This window comes from Polistes dominula, unplaced genomic scaffold (assembly GCF_049000335.1).
Source record: "Polistes dominula isolate Pdom_NZ unplaced genomic scaffold, Pdom_raw_medaka contig_77, whole genome shotgun sequence".
NCBI lineage: Eukaryota > Metazoa > Arthropoda > Insecta > Hymenoptera > Vespidae > Polistes > Polistes dominula.
In genome coordinates, this window is record NW_028301152.1 from 5,242,618 (window position 1) to 5,265,778 (window position 23,161).

The following is a 23,161-nucleotide window of genomic DNA, read 5'->3' on the forward strand; positions in this document are numbered from 1 at the left end:
GATTAAAAGTTCTTATGATTTAATATTTTGAAGTATTTTATTATACTTGCGCCTTTTGCTGATATATAAATTTTCCAATATGTTATTATTTAAAATTGAAATAATACAGAGTACGAATCTGCTTTTTTCTTATATGACATATGAAAGGATATTCTGACAAGCAGCTCATATTTAAAATACGAGATGATTAAACCAATAAGCATACTGTTGCTATTAGAAACTTAAAAATCAACTCAGCAAATTGTTTTTCTAATTTACCATAATTCATGAAATTACCATATTCAGATATGTATACCACATATATATTTACCATAATTCACATGAAAAATATCAAATGTAATATAATAAATAATGTTTTTATCGAATAGCTCTAAGTTTTAAAAACCTTGATTTATTATAATACTGAAGGAGTGCATTATGATCTTTTAAGCCATATGAAATGGACCTGTCGAACTCTTTCTTTTTTGTATATTTAAAATTTTCCTCCTTTCTTTGTATGTTTATCGACGATAGGTATATAACTCTCTTAATTTCACTCGTTCGTATCGTGAGCGAGTTTTCCATAATGATAAGTCGGCGTCAGGTAGGAAGGAACGCGCGACATGCATTATCCAAATTGCACTAGACAGCGTGAGTTGCATTCGACGACATCTTTTATGAGATTCTACATACGTCGATGTACTATACACCTTTCCACGAACGACTAACACAATAAACGAGACAGAGAGAGAAAGGGAGAAAAAGCATCGACAATACGAATGTAGATAAGACGTGTCCTGACGTTCGTTCGTAGATGGGTGTCCTTAGAACGTGCAACAAATTCTCTTAAGAAATTCCTTTTCTCACGGTTTGTTTCTCTTCCTGCCAAAGAACGAAGAGAAACAAATGCATGTATATTCTTCTTTCTTCTCCTACTCTTCTTCATTTCTCTTCTCGCTTTCTTTCTTTCTTTCTTTCTCTTCCCTTTCGTCGGTCGCGACTCATTGACATGCAGCCGACGATTGGCAGAGGATACGACGCGGTTCACGGAACTATTTTTTCCTTTTACTTCGTTACTTCGTCTACCATCTCTCTCGCTCTCCTTTCGACGTTCGAAGAGGGTGTATCATGTAAATATATAGATACCTCGGAACGTTCGGTATCCTACGCATGGAAAACAAATTGCGGATGAGCTCGCGCGACGGGTGGCACTGGGAATCCGTTTTTTCTTTTTTTCGGTCTTTTTATCTCTCTCTCTTTCTCTCTCTCTCTCTCTCTCTTTCTCTCCATTTTCTCTCTATCATTTTTATCCTTACGAGGAATCCGGTTACACGGTCTACATCATAATAGATGAGATCGAGAAAAGTCTGAGAAGTCTTTCATTAATGCTTCATTAATGAATAGATCAAGTATCACAATTGGTCAAGTAGCCAGTACGAATAAATTACTTTCCTCCCACTATTATAATATAAGAACTATTAGTATTTCCGATTGACAATGAGAAGTTTCTGATGAATGAGAATATGAGGCTCCATACAAATTTTCTTTATATATATATTACAAATTATTAAAGTAAAAGTATTTGACATATATTTGTTTGGTTTTTATGTTAAAATTGAGTATTCAATGTTTAAAATAATTTTATGTAAATGTTATTAATAATTAATTTTTGTACGCCCACGTGTATGTAATAAATGCGACGAACAGGGAGGAAAAATAATGTTTATTTTATGTATCTTTATGTTTTTATTTCTTTTTGGAAATACAGTACCTTCAAACTTACATTGGAATAAGAATCCTGAACTCGTTCAAGAATTTATGTAGGTCAGCACGTTCATACGTATGCATATTCATACGTATGCATAGACAGATATATATAAGAAAATTATGCTTTGAGTTAGATATACATAAGGTTTTTTTGAAAGCATATTATCGTAAAGCTCAAATAATAAATTAATAATAAATGTAACTTTGCATATGCCAGTGATGTAACAATTATGTCAATCCATTATGTTGAGATAATTTCGGAATAAAATATTTCATAAATTAGAATCGATGCTTTTTCTCACGGATATGTCATGATTGATGCATCTACCATCTTCTTTGACCGGGTCGAAGAAATGTTCATTAGATACGACTAATTAGTATGTTATCTTAATTTGTAAATCTCCACATGTTGCAACCTTTACGTGGTAAGATCCGAGGGCAATCGGTATTTCTTGTAATCTATCTAAATCTAAATCATTGCAAGTTATATCGAGCTAATTAGCTGCATACTACATTACGTCTTTAAAATGTATTTTCTTTTTTGTTTAATTATATATAATTATAATATTTATATTAATATCTCTAGACAGATAGATATAATAAATAACATTCTAAAATAATTTTTTAAAAATTAAACGCATTGAATATTTTAAAACGAAAATTCGAATTATGTCGACATTTTTTTTCACGATACTTTGAATATTTAATAACTACCTACAATCAGGTTGAAAAATTAATATCTACGTAATTTTTTTTGTTTTAGTGCTCGTAAAACATCAAACCATAATCTTATCAATATTCTCGTTTTGTAAATGATCTCGTTTGATATATCATTTTATGGAAATAATGATCTTTATGAATGATCGCATGTTGACGTTAGATATTAAAAACCGGTAAGAGTAATACAAGAAGTACTTACCGATCGACGACAACGACGACGACAACGACGATGACGATGACGGAGAGAGTACAGGGTTTAACATTAAAATGTTTTTTTTTAAAACACGATTACATTTTTTCTTTTATTTATAGATATAATTATTTATATGCATATGTTTATTATACATACTGTTCAATCTCGACTTTTTGTCTAATTTTCGGATATTAAAATGGACAAAAAAGAGATAACAAAAAGTTAGGAAAAAAACGATCGATAACGTCGATGATCCTTTCGTAAAGATTTATTCTTACGTCGTTATTGTTTGTTAATGACCCATAGGAGCTAGTATACAGGTGATATCAGATGTCGCCGGATAAGGAGACGGTGCCAAGCTCACTTTGCTGATCGAGAGAAGGGTTTGAATATTTATGTGAGCTCGTATCATTAACATAGCGGACGTGTCGACGGTATTCTAGGCAAGAAGCCGATCAGTGCATCGATTCCTTCTGTTCACGAGATAGTTTTACATTAAGTGATTCTCTTTCTCTATCTCTTTCTCTCATTTTTATTATGAGAACATAAGATTGTTGATAGTTAATCCTCGAATCTGATATTGATTTTCAGATATAATGTTCTAGTGACAATTAATCTGTTTCTCTTATGTTAATATAATATCTTGTAAATACATTTTTAAATACTAATCTTGTAAACATGTAATACATATCACAATTATCTTAGAAAGGGAATCTTATTTTGGTATTTATTATTGTTATTATTATTTGTGCAGCATGATACAAAAGGAAGAAGTAATTTACATATGAAGACTCTGTTCAACTGGTGTGTCGTGAAAGTTAAGAAGATATTCTCGAACGTATTCGTCGATATTATTATTCTTTGAGATCGCGTAGGTGGTCGAGGGATAATAAGAATGTTACGCTGAAAGATAGGGTACGATGTGCGTTTAGCAACAACCATGGTAAACGGATCTTTGCGTTACAGGATATGTTTCTCAAGAATATTCTTTTATTATATATATAAGTATATATGTATATGTAGGTGTGTATGATTTTTTATTATTATTAACATAGAGAATGATCGTGGATTACGGGTAAAGCAGTAACGATGTTGTCTCTGTTAAAAGAAACGCAAAAAAAAGAAGAGTAAGAGAGAAAGAGATAGAGTAATGAAAGAGAAAATCGAAGGACCGGTTGTCCGTTGGTATATACTGCCCACGTGCAGATTGAGGGCGATTTATAGAGGGAATAAATTAATAAATTATGAACGCTCGAAGAATCGATCATGATGGACCGATCGATCCTTGTTCTAAGAGTTTCTGTTGCTAGATCATTTCGAATGATTTGACGTAAACCGTAATAAGCATTTCTTTTACGATAATAAATAAATTCATCTTTCGTGTCATTTATATCTAATCGTTATCAACGGAACTACGGTCACGAACTATCCACTTTTCTTTTCTATCTTTTGACTGTCATTTTTCTCTTTTGAAGGTTGAAATATTTGAAAAAGAAACGAAGCGAGAGGAATGCAGAGCTTTACAAAGTAATATGCTGGATCTTCGTCGTTTCCAGTTGAGATTTTTTAGGCTTGTTTTTTTAAAAGATCGTAAAACTCAAAAAGTATTTCCATATTGTTTCTTCAGTTTTTATAATTAGTTGAAAATTATTTATTTTAAATAATTATTGTCGAACATTTTTCTGATCTAGTTGACACCAACTACTAAAAGATAAGAGGATAAATTTTCAAGTTTTAATAGAGTTAGAAAAAAGTTTCGAATATTTTATCAGTATCGTTTTTAATTTTGAGATTTTCTACGATTTAATACGTTAAAAAATGAGGAATTTACTTTGAAAGTGGTGTAAATTAATAATACAAATGCGGATGACTGACCAAGAAACTTATTTAACATGTTGACTGCCGCGTCACCCATATTTCGGTGACTCTTATTTGATTACTTGCAAAAAATATTCGGATGTGTTTGAAAAGATATTTCGCAGAGAAAGTAACAAACAAAAATATTAATAAACAAACATAATAACACAATATGGTAATACAATATTTTGAATAAATTCAAATTTGAAATTAAAATTACCAATTGGACATAAGAAATTGAAATGTTGTCGATATAATATCAAACATATCAAACATATTAAATATTATTTAAATAACAGATCGATTGTTTAAAAAAATGTTTATTAAATAAATTTATAAAAAATATTACTATTATCAAAAATAATATTAATATTTATTAAGATAATAATATCTTTTTTTTTCGAATTTGAAATTGAAAGTATTAATTTGGCGTAAAGAAACTGAATTATAAGTAAGTCTATGTAATATTTAATATAATAAAATAGAACGAATATGGTGGTGAACGTATTATAAAAAGGGAGAAATAGAAAAAAGTAAGGGTCGGACTATCTTATGAATATATCGAAAGACGTCACACAATAGCGGTTGCACTGCGTGACATCGAGCCACGCGCTCGTCTTCTCCCTCTCCTCCTACGCATTTATTCTTTCCCTCGTGTTAGTAGTAGTCGTCGTGGTCTCTTCGGTCCGTTCGGTAAAAAGCTTGTGCTCCTCTCTTGTGAACTCAAGTGGCAGGAAAAGCTTAGTCGTTCACGGGCCGTGCTCGAGTACAGTTCGAGATTGATTTTACGCGAGTCCCTTTCTCTTTTTTCTCTCTCTCTCTCTCTCTCTCTGTCTGTCTTTCTTTCTCCCTTCTTTTCACTTTTTTCTTATTTATTTGTCTTTTTTTGAAAATGCCATTTTTTATTCCTTCCCCCACCCCCTATTAGTACTGCCTTGACATGTGAAATTCATATTTCGATCCTTTTTTTTTAAATTTCTTTCGTTATTTTTGTTAGTCTTGCTTTTTATGTTAATTTATTTTTTATTTATTTTTCCTTCTCCCGTCTTTTCTTTTTTTCTTATATTTTTTTTTTTTTACCTACTTTGAATCCTTGTTTCCTTTTCGATCGGATGATTTCGCACGCGATGAGGTGAAGAAAAGAGAAAGAAAAGGTGGTTGGTTAGGAGCACGAAAGACTTTCCTCGAGCAAGGATTCGCATTCAACGATGCTGGCAATAAAAGCACTTGTGATCATTCTCCCTGTCATCGTTGTTGCCAATCCCCTCTTCGATGTTGCTCAAGGTAATTTTCATCCTTCATTTTTTTTTCTTATTCAATTTTTCTCAGTGCCGGGAAAGATATTAAAATTGATTGACTCGTAACGTTAGGTTATCGTTTCGTTTAAGTTCGTCGACAGATTTCTTATTACGAAACTTGTTGTTGATATTTTGATAATAAGATAAGTAAAAGTATTATAATTAAGCAGTAACATTATTAATGAATTTAATATACAACGATATTAAATGGGAAGGTTCCAAATTTTTTTTTCTTAATGAAGTAATATATATATATATGTATATATAGAGAGAGAGGATTATTTTCACAAATTTTTATTCATTATTATGTAAAAATAAGAGTTCTTCTCGATAAATTTACTAAACTCATCTCTCTTCGTTCCTTTTCTTCGTCATCATGGCAAGAAGATATCAACTACGACTTCCCGCCACATGTGTCGCGTCACCCATTCTCTCTTTCTCCTTCTTTTTCTTTCTCTCTCTCTGTCTCAATCTTTCTCTCTTTCTCATATCATACACGGTCATTCTTTCTCACGCGTTCCGACTTGACAAAGATTTTCATAGTGATTTTAATGTCTTCTCGTTTCTCGTACGATGTTCGAATTCTAAATGACCAGATTACTTTTTACTTCTTCTTCTTTCCATGTAAATATTCATATTCCCGCATTATCTAAATTTCAAACATTTTGATAAATAATTAGTTGTTTTTAATTATTGTAAAATATAGATTGAAAATTTCATTTATTTTCGATTCAGATCGAAGGTGATTCCATTTTAAAAGTAAAAAATAAACAAGGAGATCTTCTTGTATTTTTTCTCTTTGTTTTATCGTTGGAAATTGTTCTTGACATTTTTCTCGAATTATAAAGGATTAGTTTGTTTTTTTATTTTTCCATTTAGACATTCTTTCAATCTAGATATTTGATACTTTGACAGATAGGTTGTATTTTTAATTTTCATAAAATTTAGATAAAAATTTTATGTATTTTTTTATCTTAATCAAAGATGATTCAATCAAAAAATTCAAAAGTAGGAAGCGATGTATGCTTGCGAGTGTTATACGGAAATAAATTAAATATTCAACTGATATTAATATAAGATATATATTGAGAAAGAAATATTTTTTGTTCGTTCGATGAGAAATCGTAGATTGAATCGAAACATTTTGGGATTTAGCAGCATTTTCTGTTTTGTCGATTCTTTTCTTAATCCTTTGGATTTTTTTTTTTATAAAAGATATTTCTATTAATTTTTTCTGATAGTACAACTTTTTACATTTTATTTGAATAATCCTGTAAGTCTATAAAAATAAATATTATACCTGACCTAAGATTTGATTCGCTTAAATAATAAATACCTTTTTTATTTTTTTTTATTTGTTTTTTTTTCAAATTTTAAATGATCAGATTGTTTATCTAGTTTCTCATTGTAGTATTTAATTTTTACATATTTAACCAGAGAAAAAGTTTCTTCGCATTTTAATATAAAAATAAAATTAATGTTTTACCGATATCGTGACTGCTAATATATGGATCTTGCTTAATTTTTTTCATGATTTCATTGACTTTCCAAGTAGTAGATCGATCAGCAAGATGCATCTTTGATATTACAATTTTTAAATTTAAATACACAGCTTGTATAGAAATACACACTAATTCTGTGGTATACATACTGATACTGCATCATGTTCACAAACATCACAAATATTTTTACCAGTCTGAGTCGTGTTTTTCTTTTCTTGTAATAAAATTTCAAAGTTTATCGAATATACTTCTTCTCATTTTCAAGACGCATCACAGAATTAACAAATATTGCAATTTATTGTTTAATTACTCACTATGACATGTAACTTTTTAAACTCACGCAAGTATTGTCAAAACAAATTAATATTACCAGAGTTAATGTATCAGGAAAATACGAATAAACTTCTTCCCCCAATATAATATTTGTACATGTACTTAACTGTTTTAAATTACTCTAAAAATTGAAATCCATATTTCAATAATCCTATATTTTAATCGAAAGATGGTTCCATTTAAAAATTAAAGAGTAACCAACGATAATACTCTTTTATTTTCGTTTTTTTTTGCTTCGCTTAGTCTTTTCGCCTTTAAATCTTTCCTGAAATTTACATGGTGCACGTGCGTGTGAACGAGGTGTCGCTAACGGTCCTTCGCCTCTGCCTTTTGCTTGGACTATAAGACTCCTTCGCGGACAGTCGTGCAATAAGAGGAAAGAGAAATATAAGCAGAACCATTGGCAGCCGCATATATTCTCGTATAAGTATAACCGCACGCGAGAAAGAGTCTCTCTCTTTATTTTACTTTTTCTCTCCTTTTTTCTCTTCTTTCCTTCCTTCCTTCCTTCCTTCCTTTTTTCCTTCCTTTTTTCCTTCCTTCTGAAGAAGAAGAACAAGAAGAACAAGAAGAACAAGAATGAGAATAAGAATAAGAAGGAGGACAAGAAAAAGAAGAGGAAGGTGATAACGCGTCACGTTTCTCTCACACGCACTCTCTTCCTTTTACCAATTCCTTTCTCTCTTCCCCCTCTCCTAACTCTTGTCTTCATTGATTACAAATATTTCTGTTCTCAGAACGATAAAAGCGAAAACTTTACAGTTATTCCGTTGCATCTTCAACAATGTTGCTAACTTCCCTAGCTTGAACTAATTTTTTTAATTTTTATTTCTAAGATATGTATAAGCGTGTGCGGGCGTGAGTTCATCAAGAATTATTTTCATATTCATTCCTGAAGACAATACAACTCTTGTTTCGAAGCTATCGGTCTTTCGTCGAATAATTAATCTTATTGATTTCGTAAAATAATTAGAGGAATTCTTCACTGTTTTTCTCTTATCTATAAATATTATCTTATATCTTAGACACCCCGCTTTTTTACATAGTAGTTTATACATATTCACACAAGCGTAAATACGCGTAAATACACATTTATTTGATTTATTACGAATAATAATTCAAGAGTAGAAGTTTAGAAGTAAATAGAAAGTAAACTTGTTTAATTGATCTTATTAGATATACTTCCGTCTTTAAACATTTTCATGTATATATAAAGGGGCAACATACTATGGAACTGAAACACTTCAAATTTGTCACGATATAAAAATGTATTTATTAATTTATATGTATTTGCTTATTATTATTTAATTTTATCATTGACGCGATCCTGTACGATTTTCTTGTTCTGTATGAAAATAAAATAACAAATCTTTTTGTAATACATATAAGGGTGAAGGAAGCTAGCAGCACTACGTATATAAAAATATATACGTCAATAGTTTAAGAAGTTTTGAGTCTAATTTTTAAAGTTATTTCTTTTATTTTACTTTTTATTAGGGGGTTCAAATATATATGCGTACTTGTTTCATTTAAGTTTACTTTCGTTAAATTCCTTATATCAAAACGATCAGTTTTGAACTAACTTATTTCGAAAAATATATAAAGTTTCGATCTCACGATTGAAACTAACTCATAAATCTTTTAAAAAGGGTACTACCTGAAATATTCTACGAAGTTGATACTTTAATCGTTATTCTATCTTCAACGTTTGAGGTAAAAGAGCACATAAAAGTAGCGGAGGAGTAATCATGGGTTGTCAGGTGATACTTGAACAGGAACGATCATAGTGATTTTCACGCGCCGTTATCGCGATACTTGAAAGTAGTCTTGTTTAATTGCACTTTCGATTTGTATGCTTAATGTTAAAAAAAAAGAGGTATATTGCACGTTTCCTATATTTTTAATAAACTAACTTGTGAACATAATATTAACTCTTTCCTTTTACTTGCTAATTTAGATCAACGTTATCGATTTTGAGCTTTTCTTATATGAAATTAGAACAAGTTGGGTAATAACGATAGTGGTGTTTTGGAATCACGGATGTTGATCGATACACTCTAATTATGTTCGATATATTGATGATGACTCGTACAACTGCTCGAACGCTCTTTCAAAGTGTTTCGTTTATTTTTCTATCGATTAATTTCTTCGATAAATACTTATTACATATATATTCATATACCACATACATATGTATTTCTAAGATGAATGTACAGATATCTTTTTTTCCGATTCGTTTAATGTAAATGATCGGTAATAGGATCATGTTTATGAGGATGTAAAGTATGATGTGCCGATGAAAACTCACATTGTATATACGATCTTTATATTAAATGACCGTGAAAGTACTTTTAATCGCAAGGTCGCGTGCACCCAAGAAAATGATTTTACGGTTCGTTTCTTACTAATCTGCTTTTTTCTTTACTCATTTTGTTTCTTTCGAGTTGTAGTTAATTGAGTTTTATGATGTATAAATTCTTCTGATATCGACTTAATAACGAACTTCCCGGGTTATCGAATTAAGACTTTCTCAATAGTCACGTTTCTACAAATTGGCACATAATTTGAAAGTTTAGGATAATTTCATTCTTATTAGAACGAAAAATTGTTTTGTTAAGACAAGATATTTGTGGTTCTCGTTGTGGTAAATCGCAGAGAATAAAATAAATAGTAAAAAGAAATATCAGTTCGTTGATCAGTATGACGTGGTTTTTCGTATAAGGGGACAGACTCCAAAGGGGAATCATAATTAGGAAGATACTTCGAACAACACGAAGGGTTTACGACGATGCAACGAAAGAAGTGGGAGGTGTTATTCCAATGGACCGGTTGTCCCGTGTCTTTTGCACGAAAAAAAGAATTGTAAAAGAGTGTGGAAAGTCCTTTCGAAAAAAAAAGATAGTAAAAGAAGCAGGAGAAGTTTAAAGAAAGGAACAACTGCCAATCAAATGAAACCTAATTTCCAAGTTTATATGATATTATATATATAGAGTGAGGCACTTAACTTGATTACTTTGAATAACTTCTAAATTGTACAATTAACAGCACATTTTTTCTATAGATGTTACACGCTATTAAAAAAGAAATAATATAGTGTACTTGATCTTTTCATAGGTAGAAGTTTTTAGAAGATTTAAAGGTCAACTTGATTTAAAAACAAATTACCCTATTTTTGTAATGAAACTTCGAAGGATTATTAATCTCCGAATAGAAAATAAATATTAAAATTTTTTAGTCCTAAAGCTAATTATTAACGAGATATTAAGGAAATCTTGATCTGCATAGGATTACTTCAAAAGATTAATGCCATTGACAATGAGTAACAACGGTGTTCATCTTATAATGTTTAATTAACATTTCTTGTATACTTTGATGTTATCGTCAATGATTTATGTAATAAAGTTGTTCATGTATATGGTGATCAAAGTGAAATTATAACTAAAATTGTTAATATTAAACATTTTAATCTTTATTCAGTTTCTTACGGTAAATGCTCAAAATGGTATTCCGTTAATGAATTAATGTTACAAATCATTGGCAAAACTGCTTATGATTATCAAAATCTTTCGTGTATATATATATGTATGTAAACATGTATGAATTATATGTATATTTTGTATGCATATAAGTATATGCCTATGATACGTAAATACATCAAAATGAAATCGGAAAGAAAGACGAAGAGAAAGTTAAGGAGAGAGAGAGAAAGAGAAAGATGAAAGCCCGTGACAGCTTTAGTCAGACAAAAACACGTTGATATATTCACTCTTTCTTTCTTGTTTTCATCTTTTTGCTTCTTTACTCTTTCTTCTATAAAAATCTACCAAAATAATTCTGTAGGCAACACTCGTTCTCAAGCTTTTGATGACTGTATTAATAATAAATAATAATGTCGCGACCACCTGTCTTTCTCTGTCATTTGACGAATATTTTTTGCATTACAGTCACTGCATAATCAAATATGACCTATGCTCGTCTTATTCTTTTGGATCTGTTGCTTTAAAATTACGGATGAGACATTTATGAGATTTTTTTTACCGTTCAATTCTGGAAATATAATGCATAATCAAATGTCACTTTAATATTATTTAGTATAATACGTGTATGTAGATAAAATTTAATTGATTATTTTCTTTTAGAAATGAGTCTTCTTTGGTGGGATTAAGAACGATTCTTTCAAATTGTCATGACACCGTGAACAATTTAACCAAGAATTTTTAATGTAATGCAGCCAGTGTCATGAACGATTTATGACACTCGCTGTATTGTATAAAGTATGCTTTTCAATTTGAATTTAAAAGTAAAAAGTCGCTATTTATTTTGTTTGTCGTTAGAATTATCGACATATATTACAAACTTAATTGATGTAGTTTTGAACGTAAGTTCAATTTTTGTATGATCCCACAATAAATAAAGAATAGTCATCGCAAAGTTGTAAACTTCTCGTATAACTTTGATATATACATGCTTATTTACTTACTTACTTACTTACATCTGCTACGAGACTCTCGTAATCTCATGGCGTGGGAGAATCGCATGGGTTTTACGATTTGGATGACGTCGACATTAACGTGCACATCTCTCGACGCGTAAATGGAAAGATAGCATAGCGAAAGTAAGTAACATCTGCGTATGCGTTCATGTTTCCTGTCAACGTAATACTTAATTGTTTACATAGTCATACGTGTACATGTACATATGTGTCGATAATTATAACAGTGAATTATGTCAACAAATTGACAACAAATTATTTTATGATTTATTTTATAACATAAATAATTATAATATTTACAAAATTTAGTCTAGATGCATCCTCTTTGGTGGTAATGGATAAGGATATGGTGTTCATCGAGAAATGTCTCGAACCCCTGTGTAAGGAAAAGTAAAAAGACGAATATAAAATTTTGTTTAATTCTTTTCCTTATTCCATTTGATATTTTAAACATTTTTAAAATAAAGTCGATTGAATATATTTCCGTAAGTGTATCGTCATTACCGGCACATATGCATTTATATGCGTACGAAAAATTAAAAAATGTCAACTTGCGATATGTGTATTTTTTCCCTTTCTCTATTTTTCTTTTTCTAACAAAGGAAAATAATTCAAGTGATGACTATAGATTGTTAAGAGAAACATTGTCGTCCTCATTCGTCGCATGGAACTTCTATGGCGCGTTTAAAAGAAGTGGTAAGACTTTCACGATAGACAAGGGACGCTAATGGCATTTTAAAATTGTCCTCACCGCTTTCGTTCGTGGAATTTTGAAGGAGAGAAAATAGCATGTCAATCAATTGCATTGCTACTTATTCCAATTGACAATTGTCTCTTGTTTTTATTTTTATTTCAAATTTTGCTCATCGTTTTTTTTACGTTGACATCATCGTTTTTCCCTGCTGGGTATTTTAATTTGTAAAAAAAAAAGATAAAAAAACATCTATCGAATATATCATTGCAAGTGTATCAGAGTTATGCCGAACAGCGACAAAATTAAGGAGTCCTCACAGTAGTTTAAATCGAGGGGGCAAAAGGCCGGATGGTCGCGAACGACGTCGGCTATTTTTGTGTCGTCCGCAAACGGAGCCACGAAACGTCGTGTTTAGCGTAGCCCACTCTTCTCTAATGAAGAATTTCACGATGGGATGTTTTGTTGAGACATAGCGGATAATCTGGATCAAATGGATTTAAATCAAACTTTATTTATATTTATCTTATAATAGTAGCCTTCCTAGAGTTATTTTTATATTTTTTTTTATATTAATTTAATTTTAACAAACAATATATCACATAACTTTCAAATAGTTCGATTAATAGTGAAAACATTTATTTTCTTTTTTGTGTCGGGTGACTTTTTTCGGTACGGGCCATAAATAGAAACAAAAATAAAATAAAATAAAATATAAAAAAAGAACAACTCTAATTTTTGTCACGGCCTCGTTTATTTAAATATGTCCAAGAACGTTATTGTCGCATATAACGTTAAAAATAGAGCAGAAATAAGAAAGGCAAATAATTTATATTAGTGAAACAGGTTCTCAAGAGAAAAAGAGAGGGAGAGAAACAAAAAGAGAGTAATATTTATCGTCGAGCGAATGAAACTTAAAGCGTCGAGAGTGTGCTGTCCAAAGCTAAAAAGCAGTCTCTTTTTTCTTATTCTTTTCTTCGAACGAAGATGGCCGCTCTTCTTTCATAGTTTGCGTCTAATTGGTATCTATTGGCTTAATTGCAACACGTCGTGGGTATTGTTTGCTACGTCCGTCATGAACGCGTGCATCTCTTATAATGCTTATATGTATATATACATATATGTACATACATATATAAATGTCTACCAACATAAGTTATACTGCGGGCTTGACTCTCTTTCGCATTTGCCTTTAAGAAATACAATTTTTTAAAATTCCCGTTACGCCTACCCGCATCATATCCGTCTAATCTAATACGCTCTTCTAAACTTTTTGATCGATTGATAGGAAGAGTAGATGGAAAGTAATGTTATGTAATAGCTATCACCGATTGATATTACACGATCTAACGATATTATTATGGTGTTTTTTTGACGCTTACCATTAAGATCTTGGATAACTGATTGTGCAATGGCGATATTTGTGATTGATTTTATTCTTGCATAATCGGTTTCTTTTATACTATGAAGTAATATACCGTGGGAATCATCTTTTAGGGAAGAAAGAAAGAGAGTGGGATGGATGAAAAGATATGATAAGAATATAGAAGAAAAGTGTAAAAAAAAGGAAGAAAAAGAGAGAGAAAAAATAAATGAAAAACGATACGGTCGACGTGGCTTCAAATTTTCAAAGGGATCGAACAATTTTGTCATAAGAACCTCCTGTTCGAGACGATTGATGTACATAAAGCGTCCGAAGTACTTTTAAGGCAGATCGCGTCACGAAGTTTCGAATTCGAGTCCTCGATCGTTACTACGTGAGAAACGGCTCCCCTAGGTTATTAAATAATATAAGATTTAGGGAAAAGGTGTAGGATTGAGGAGAGAGTTAGAAAATCGATTTTTAATTTATTGATTGACTCAAATGAAATAATATATATATATATATATATATATATATATATATAATTATATGTATATGTTACCGTTAAAACGTGTAATCCGTTAATCTATAGAATAATTAAAATTACTTGTTAAAATATAACATAAGTCAGAATTATATACTTTAATTATTTATTCTATGAATTCACGAGATGCGATTAATTAAGGAATGAAATTGAAATTTGATATTAATATAAGAAAAATATTTATCGATTTTGTTTCAATATCTGCCTATATTGCACTAGTGTAAATCTGGAGACAATAAATGAGTGTTTATTCGTTTAATAGTCTTCTAAACAAATGTTATTTAATTTAAAGGCATAGAGCTTCTCATAAGTTCCTATCAAAAATTATAAATATATAAATTAAATATATACCTAGTTATTGTATGTAATAACTAAATTTCACGATTTAACAATAAAATATATAAATACACAGCAATTTTAATAGTATAAATAATTTATAAATTAATAATATAAAAAGAAACAATTATAAACCGTTTTTTGGAAATTTAAAATCACGAAGAAAAAGATTTGTGAAAAGTTTCTAAATGTAGTATATAATTATATGTATATAAGTTTATAATAATTTTCATAATAAATGATTGGAAAATTAATAATATAAAAAAAAATCACTTAAAAATTATTGTTAAAGAGATATTTATAATTACGAGGGAAAATATTTCGAAAGTTTTCGAATTCTCCGATGTATTTGTTTTTCTATTTTTAATGAAAATGACGCATCCTGTGGGGCCCTTTGAAAAGATCCTTACGTTTTGACAAGAAAAGTGTTCCTTATTTCTTGCCTATCATGAAAGACGGTGTCTTCTTTCCACTTTTCTCTTTCTTTCATTTTTTTTGTTTTTCTTTCTTCTTTATCCTGACATAACGCAGGACACGCGTCTGCTTCGTGTCAGTTGAAAAGTAGGAAAAAGAATCCTTACTACGACGCTTGTCTTTTCGTCGAGTGGACTTTTTACCTTCCATGTGTCCTCTCTTTGAGAATTTTCTATCGATAAAGAGAGAGAAAAAAGAAAGAAATACTAAAAGGAAAAGAAAGGAAAGGAAAGGAATACTGCAGGAAAGAATCTGATTGCATATTATTTTTTTTTCTTTTTTACAGAGATGTCCTGCTGTTCGTCGGCTGCCGGATCCTGTCGAAGCGTTTGCTCGAAGGTATGTCGTATATACGTACATATATGTATGTGAGAGATATTAAAAGAGAGACAATTGTAAGAAATAAAATAAATGAACAAATCTATTAAATTCGTAAATAAGATAAGATATTACAAATATTTTTAATAATTAATGTAATATAATGTAGCGTTATTATTTAATTGGGTTTGTATCTTTTTACTTTACTTTTTACAGGTTAAAGTTATTTCTTTATGAACACCTTACACCTATTCGATATAACTAAAGAGGTTGCGTTTTTTTACTGTCTTTTTGGATTCAACTTTTGAAATCCATAGTTTTCATTTTTCCGAACGTGAAAACCATCCAGTTTATTAACTATATACATGTTACTTAACTTTAATGATCTGATGAGAATTAGTAATTCAACATGGTTAGGTCGTTGACTTATAATTAGTTAATTAGTTAACTTATTTAGTATATATATATATATATATATATATATATATTTAAAAATAATTAATAATTAATTATACAAATATAATTATATAATAATACTGCAAGACTTGAGAACCAATAGCTTTTTATAAGATAGTATGCTTTCATAGTATATGTAGTAGTTATGTGTAAGTGTATATATGTATGAGCGATAATAAACGGTCCGGAATATTTTTTTCAACATCAAGCGAATTTAGACTAAATGTGAATAGAGATCAAACGTTCTTGGATATGTGTGAGTATGTGGAGAGTGATATCGTGAAGAAAGAAAGAATAATGGAGAAAGAACTAAAAGAAGGATAGTCTTTGGGAGAATATCATGAAATAAGTATCTTTAGAAAAATTTTAAATCAAACCTTAGAATTTAAATAAGTTATGCTTAAAAAACCTTTCTCTTACAATCATCAGCAGTAGGATAAAGACCTTTATAATGTCAATTAAAAGATTGTCAAAGATTAAAAACAGATTCTATCAGAAAAAAAAACAGTAAAAAAAATAAAAATGAAAAAGAAATATAAACGAGAAAAACTAGTATCGAAATTCGAGTCCTCTTTTGTACGATGAAATATAGTAGTATTAATAATAATAATAATCGAAATGATAGAAAATTATGCGGTTGGTTGTTCGAGATACGACCTATCTATATATACGATCTATTAATTATGGCAGATCTTTCGTGGGAATTTAAAAAAAAAGATATTCTAGAAGAAAAAATTGGCACGTCATGTGAACGCGAAATAGTATTAGTAACTTTTTTGACAATGACAATAAAAGACACGATATATGTCAAGTTCGCGGATATATTAGGATCCTGTAAATAAAATTGACGGGGGAGGTGAAAGGAGAAGTAGAAAGAAGAAGAGAGGAAGCTTTCTTGAGAAGAGATCCTCCAACGAACGACGTGGGGTGCACGCGATGCTGAGGTTTTTTTAAAAGGTGGCTGCTGCGTTCTCTCTCGAAGATAATATCGGAGACATTGGGTGCCCGCTGAGAGATTTACGTGGTGCCTTTTCCTCCTGGGGCTCCCCGTAGACTCATTCATACGCAAATATTATGAATTGACAAGACGAACTTGGAGAACGGATGTGTTATCAACGATATATTTTAAACGACATTTTACCATTATTTCGATTTCATCCTTTTCACGATTTTACTTTCTCCATCTATTTGACGAAATTTTTTAGACTATTTGCATTTATATATTGGATTTGCTCAGAAAGTTCGTGTCTATTTATAAATATATATTTGTAAATTTATATTATTTCATTGAGTATAAATATAATTGTATATTACGCTAAGTCCGATGAAGATATTCTACATAACATTCTATATTCATATTCTACATACATCTCGTTAAAGGGAAAAAAATCAATTATAAACTAAACATATTTTCTTAGCTGTGAGATTAAATAGTCACAAGAGTATTCGTACTTCAACTTTAAATCCTAAATTAAAATTATTAATATTTTCTTATAATATAATCTATAAATACAATAAATGAAATTGACTTGCAGTAAGTCATATATATATGTATATATAGATAAATATTTAAAAATAATATTAAATAGGCAATAGTAGACAAAATTCTAACAAAAGTAAAAAAAAAAAAAAAGGAATAAAATAAAAATAAACTTAATTCTTTTTACTGACAATAATTTTCCAGAAAATTTAATACATTGTTAATGGATATAACTGTTCGCCGAGGAAGAAACATTAACAAGTTTACATTTATTTCTTCGTATCATTTACCATTAACATCTATCTTATCATCGTTACTCTAATATTGTTTTTTATTATTCTGTCTGATTGATTATTTTTATTCTGAAGATATCGCGATGCAATGCTAAGAGACGTTCGTTCAACGATAGTCTTTGGTCATCAAGAAAAAATAATCGGATGTGTAAATCATGTTCTGTTAGTTATTTATTGCATATTAACTAGGCTGGAGATTTTTATGATGCTTGAAACGTGAGTCACAAACAGAAGATAGTAAAAGAACAACGTAAAGACAGAAATTTTAGAATAGGATGTCTTCGGATCGGTTTACTCCTGCACTTCTCTTTCGTTTATCTGAAAACGAGATAACCGGAAATCACGACGGAAGCTCGAATTACGCGACATATTTGAGATAGAAGGAGGAAGATACCAGGAGGAGTCGATACTTTTTTTCCTTTCTTCCCATACGTAAGATACTTTAAAGTTTTTTAGTGCCATGCAATAGGGCGAGACGTTGTGGTTGTCTTTTCTTTATTTTCTTGTCTGGAACAATATTTTCGTTCCCTGTGCTACGTTGTAAAACTGGTCGTTAAGTTTTACGCGTTCGAACTGTCTGAAAGCACATTTAAAACATACATCTACCTACGTGCATAGGTATATTATAGGTATAATATAATATAGAAAAAAAACTATTCATGTAAATCATCTAGAATTAAAGTTTCATTTTTCAGAATTTTACAGAGATATATACGTTTATAAATAAATATTACTATTTTGTTTGAATATTAAAATATCATTTAGATATGAAATTAATATTTTTTTTTTGTATTTCATGGTTCTTTTTTTAATTCTTAAAGTAAATACATAGAGAATAAATTACTCGACAAGAGAGGCGCAGAAAATTTGCGAATAAAAAAAAAACGCTCGTCGGAAAATGGCGTCGCGACCCATCTTTACATTCCTCCCAGAATATACCGAGACATAAATACGTATCTACATTGCCTTTGCAGTTCTTCGTCCTTAAGTTTCAAGATCGTAGCGAGAGATAGTATACGAAGACGTTTGGTAGATATTTAAATTTCTATATATTCAATTTTACGTCATCAATTTTTTATCAAAGAAAAAAAGAATTACAGAAATTCTTTATCTTTTATAATAAAAAAAAGAAAGAAAAATTGTATAGTAAAAACATAATCATCGTTTAGGTATATACATACATACATCACAAATTTACACTATCTACAACCTCTGACCTGTCTAACTCGACGAGTCTCAGGACCCACCACGCGTTGATAGGCGGTCGTAACTTGAATGCGTGATGAAAATACAAACTGACCCCGTAAGTCCTCGCTTAGGACACCGATTGAATCAGGAATGAGTGTCAAACGGGCAAACGGTCGATATCCACCAGATCTATTGGCATTCAGTGTTGACTAACAGGAAATTGTGGTGAGCTCAGAACGTTTACGTCCTTGATTCTTAATGCCACCTAATGTGCTACTCTGCATTTTGAGATTTTGAAAAATTCCAATAGATATGCTCGTAAAAGATGCAGACTTAACTGCATACTATATCGATATATAAAAATGGGATTTATGCATTCTATATTATATTTCATAATTATATAAATATATATACTGATTTATAGTTAATATTTATATAAAATACATTTATTAAATTCATATTTTATGAATTATTTAATTCTATATTTGATTTTCTATTTACAGATTCCACTAGTAACTTTGGGAGCAGACCCTGAAGCAAGAAAAAATGCAACTTCACGTTTTTTAGAATTCTGTTCCTTTGAGTTGGTAAGAAATTGTTATTTGATTTTATAATAAATTGTATATAAAAAGTTATATAAATATAGACATATAAATTTGTTTTTAATTTAATAATTTTAGATAGATTTTTGGACCTGCGTTAACTTCACTTTGGAGGGTAAGTATCGCATTAAAACTTGATAATTGAATTTAAAAACTAATTAATTGATCGACGAAATTTGTAGAAGTGAAGAAAAATGAAAATTGGACAGGTAGAAAGTGTTGTCATTTGGCACAAAATCCAATATGTCAGACGACTTGTGCTGTGTCAGGGTCCAGAAGTAACTTGAGTGAATCATGTAGACCTAGCGACGAGCCGGAACTAGTTTCTTGTTTGGAAAGACGCGAAGAAGCAGAACGTTGTTGCAGTACTGTTTCAAATGACACATGTAGATCGGTTTGTAAGGATTTATTCCACAAACCTGGAAAACGATCGAGTTTAAAGTTATATAATAGCAAGGGTTGTTTTCATCAAATACCAAAGTGTCTCAAAAACGTAGCCGAGGTTAGGCGTGTCGACGATCCCAAACAATGTAAGTCAGATTTATATATATATATATATATATATATACGTTTAAAAACCGATGATATTTATTTGAATTTATTATTTTATGAAAAATTAACAATCAATAATAAAACGTGAAATTTCCCTACCTATTTTTTGTTACCACGTAGATTTGCATTGTTGCGATGAAGCGACGAATGCAGCATGTTCAGATACATGTCGGAAAATTCTCCAAACAGCAACGACCGATCAGGAAATTTTGGACGCTCTTGCAGAAAAATGCAGTCCCATATTGCCTCATTCGCCATTGTGGAGTTGCGTATTGAAATCAACTCCAACGAAACCAATACGTTTACCATTGGACACCGGTAAACTTTCCTGTTGTTCAAGAGCAACTAAACAACGTTGTCAGAATCTTTGCTGGAGGGCATTTCAAGCCGATTGGGAAACAGCTTGGTCTCAACTGGATTCCGAGTGTCTTTCTTCAAACTTGGATAACGAATTACGAAGATGTCTCGATGAAGCTGATAATTCTTGTGAAATGGGATGCTCTGGTCTTTCTTATTGTGCACGATTTAACGACAGGCCGACTATGCTGTTCAGGTTGCGTACCATATAATTTAACATACAAGTATGTGAAGTTGCTTTATTTACATACTTCAATCTATACCTGTTCTTTTAACAGGACGTGCACAGCTGCAGCAGATGATGCTGCCAAGTGGGAGGCAGATCATTGGTCTCGCGGTGGTATCATTCGAGGACTTGGCGTTGCTGTTCAAATAGCATCATCCTGTCCACCAGAAACTTTACGCGCTGCAGCCTGCCTTTTGCAATTACGACCTTGCGAGGCAAGAATACACGAGACACGACTATGTCGAGAGGATTGTTTAGAATTGATGGCTAATTGTGTAGATTGGTCTACTATCACAGGATCTCATACGGCTGCAACTTTATGTTCAAAGCTTTCACCAAGTAGACCAGATGCTCCATGTGTTTCTTTAAAGCCTTTTCTTGAGAATCCACGGGATGACAATTCTGTGATTAATCCGCAGGACGATATTACGACACCATGTAAAAATAATCCTTGTCCTCAAGGTCAAATATGTCTTTTAACTGTAAACGAACGTGAAACTTATCGTTGCGTACCTGGCTGTACTCTGGGAGAAATATCGAAGCAAGTAGTACCACTTTCTTCGTGGGTTCAAATTCCAAGATATGATAAACACGGTTGTCTCAGGATATGTCAATGCACGTTACAAGGATTGGAGAAATGTAAAAAATTGAATTCCATCAATTTCGAATTTTGTTGGGTACAAGATCGTTTTATTCCATCGAGATCGAACTTTTATCTCGAGTGTAATCTTTGTCGTTGTTTCGAGGGAGAAGTTACTTGCTCGAGAAAATCATGCACTGAAATTAAGATACCCTCTTTACCATGCGATTGTCCGGCTCATTATGTACCAGTTTGTGGAAAGTCAGGCTACACTTTTGCATCGGCATGTTTAGCTAAGTGTGCTGGTTTTACCGCGAATGAAGTTGACTTTGGTAGATGTTCCAGTCGGGATCCATGTTTTCCAAATCCTTGTAACGGTACAGATAAATGCGTAAGAAGGCGTAGAGTTTGTTTAACATCGATTCACAAATTTTGTCAACAATACGAGTGCGTACCAATAGATTGCAATCCTCGAGAAGAAACTAGTGGTCCGGTCTGCGATAAAGACAATCGTCAGCATCATTCGATTTGTGCTATGATACGAGCTGGGGCTAGTCTTGGCTATAGATCTCCTTGTTTGAAGGGTTGCAGTCTTCGGGGACCGGTTTGTGGTATCGACGGTGAAGTATACATCAATGAATGTGCTGCCTGGGCAGAGAAAACTGTTGTAGATTATTATGGTCCATGTGTTACCGTTGGCTTGATAAGTGATGAAGCAAAGCCTCGATGCGGTGATATTGTTCAATGTCCATCTTTGAAGGAGCCCAATTGTATCGGCGTTACTCCACCTGGTGCTTGTTGTCCTGTATGTGGCGGAGCTGCCAGATTATATTATTCGAAAAAACAGGTGGGTATCCAAATTGAATATACCGAAAATTTTTCATTGAGAGATTCTAAAATAATCATTTCATGTTCGATGATTACAGTTGGATAAAATATATCACATGATGGATGAAGAAATTGATAAAGACTTCGTCACATTGGATGCTCTTTTATCTGCATTAAGACGACAAGTACAAGTAGCACAGTGTGCACTTCGCGGTATGGTAACTCTCGAGGGTGATATTTTCGTTGTAGTACAATCTGTGCTTGAAAAACCTTCGTCTTTACAATTACGAGCTTGCGTAGCGGAAATGGAAAAACTCGTTGTTAGAATTACGGAGAGAAGTTCTAAAATTGCAGCAGAAGTTCCTTTGGGATCGCTTACTCGAGCAGAATTGGCACATAATCATATTGCTAGTGCTAACGTTAATCGTGTTTGGTTTCCTATAATCGCGTGCATGATCATATTCAGTATTTTTACATGAGCGATTAGAAACTAACAAAGCATACACAGAAAAAAAGAAAAATTGTATTAATTGCTGTTACGATTTACGTACCTTCGAACGAACAGAATACGATATTAATTATAAATTTATAGCTGAAGACGATCTTAGAAAGGTTTATTAGATGAGGGATTCTAATCATTTCCTTTTGCATATACATTAGAAATATAGTAGAATATTTATTTTATATTTTTGGAACATTTCTGATTCGATTACATTAGTAAATTTACAAAAG

The 23,161-nt window shown here is 31.3% G+C and overlaps 1 protein-coding gene across 4 annotated transcripts; it reads left to right on the top strand.

Annotated features, from left to right (window-relative positions):
• Nucleotides 1-1,525: 1,525 nt before the first annotated feature.
• Nucleotides 1,526-22,929, top strand: Reck (reversion-inducing-cysteine-rich protein with kazal motifs). 4 transcript variants are annotated; one of them, XM_015316883.2, is made up of 8 exons: nucleotides 1,526-5,800; nucleotides 15,836-15,888; nucleotides 19,788-19,871; nucleotides 19,965-20,001; nucleotides 20,069-20,416; nucleotides 20,559-20,991; nucleotides 21,074-22,448; nucleotides 22,528-22,929. In XM_015316883.2, the coding sequence occupies exons 1-8, from the start codon at nucleotides 5,725-5,727 to the stop codon at nucleotides 22,906-22,908; spliced, it is 2,787 nt and encodes a 928-aa protein (XP_015172369.1). In that variant the 5' UTR covers nucleotides 1,526-5,724; the 3' UTR covers nucleotides 22,909-22,929. The 4 variants fall into 4 exon arrangements, with proteins under 4 accessions (XP_015172369.1, XP_015172370.1, XP_089034259.1 ...); XM_089178133.1 differs by lacking the exon at nucleotides 1,526-5,800 and adding an exon at nucleotides 7,240-8,272; XM_089178132.1 differs by lacking the exon at nucleotides 1,526-5,800 and adding an exon at nucleotides 11,150-12,264.
• The last annotated feature ends 232 nt before the right edge of the window (nucleotides 22,930-23,161 follow it).

Excerpts from the sequence above, each read along its gene's own strand:
- Reck (XM_015316883.2), top strand. The coding sequence starts at position 5,725 with ATGCTGGCAATAAAAGCACTTGTGATCATTCTCCCTGTCATCGTTGTT. Across the intron at positions 5,801-15,835 it reads CCTCTTCGATGTTGCTCAAG|AGATGTCCTGCTGTTCGTCG; the intron begins GTAATTTTCATC and ends TCTTTTTTACAG. Across the intron at positions 20,417-20,558 it reads TGTCGACGATCCCAAACAAT|ATTTGCATTGTTGCGATGAA; the intron begins GTAAGTCAGATT and ends GTTACCACGTAG.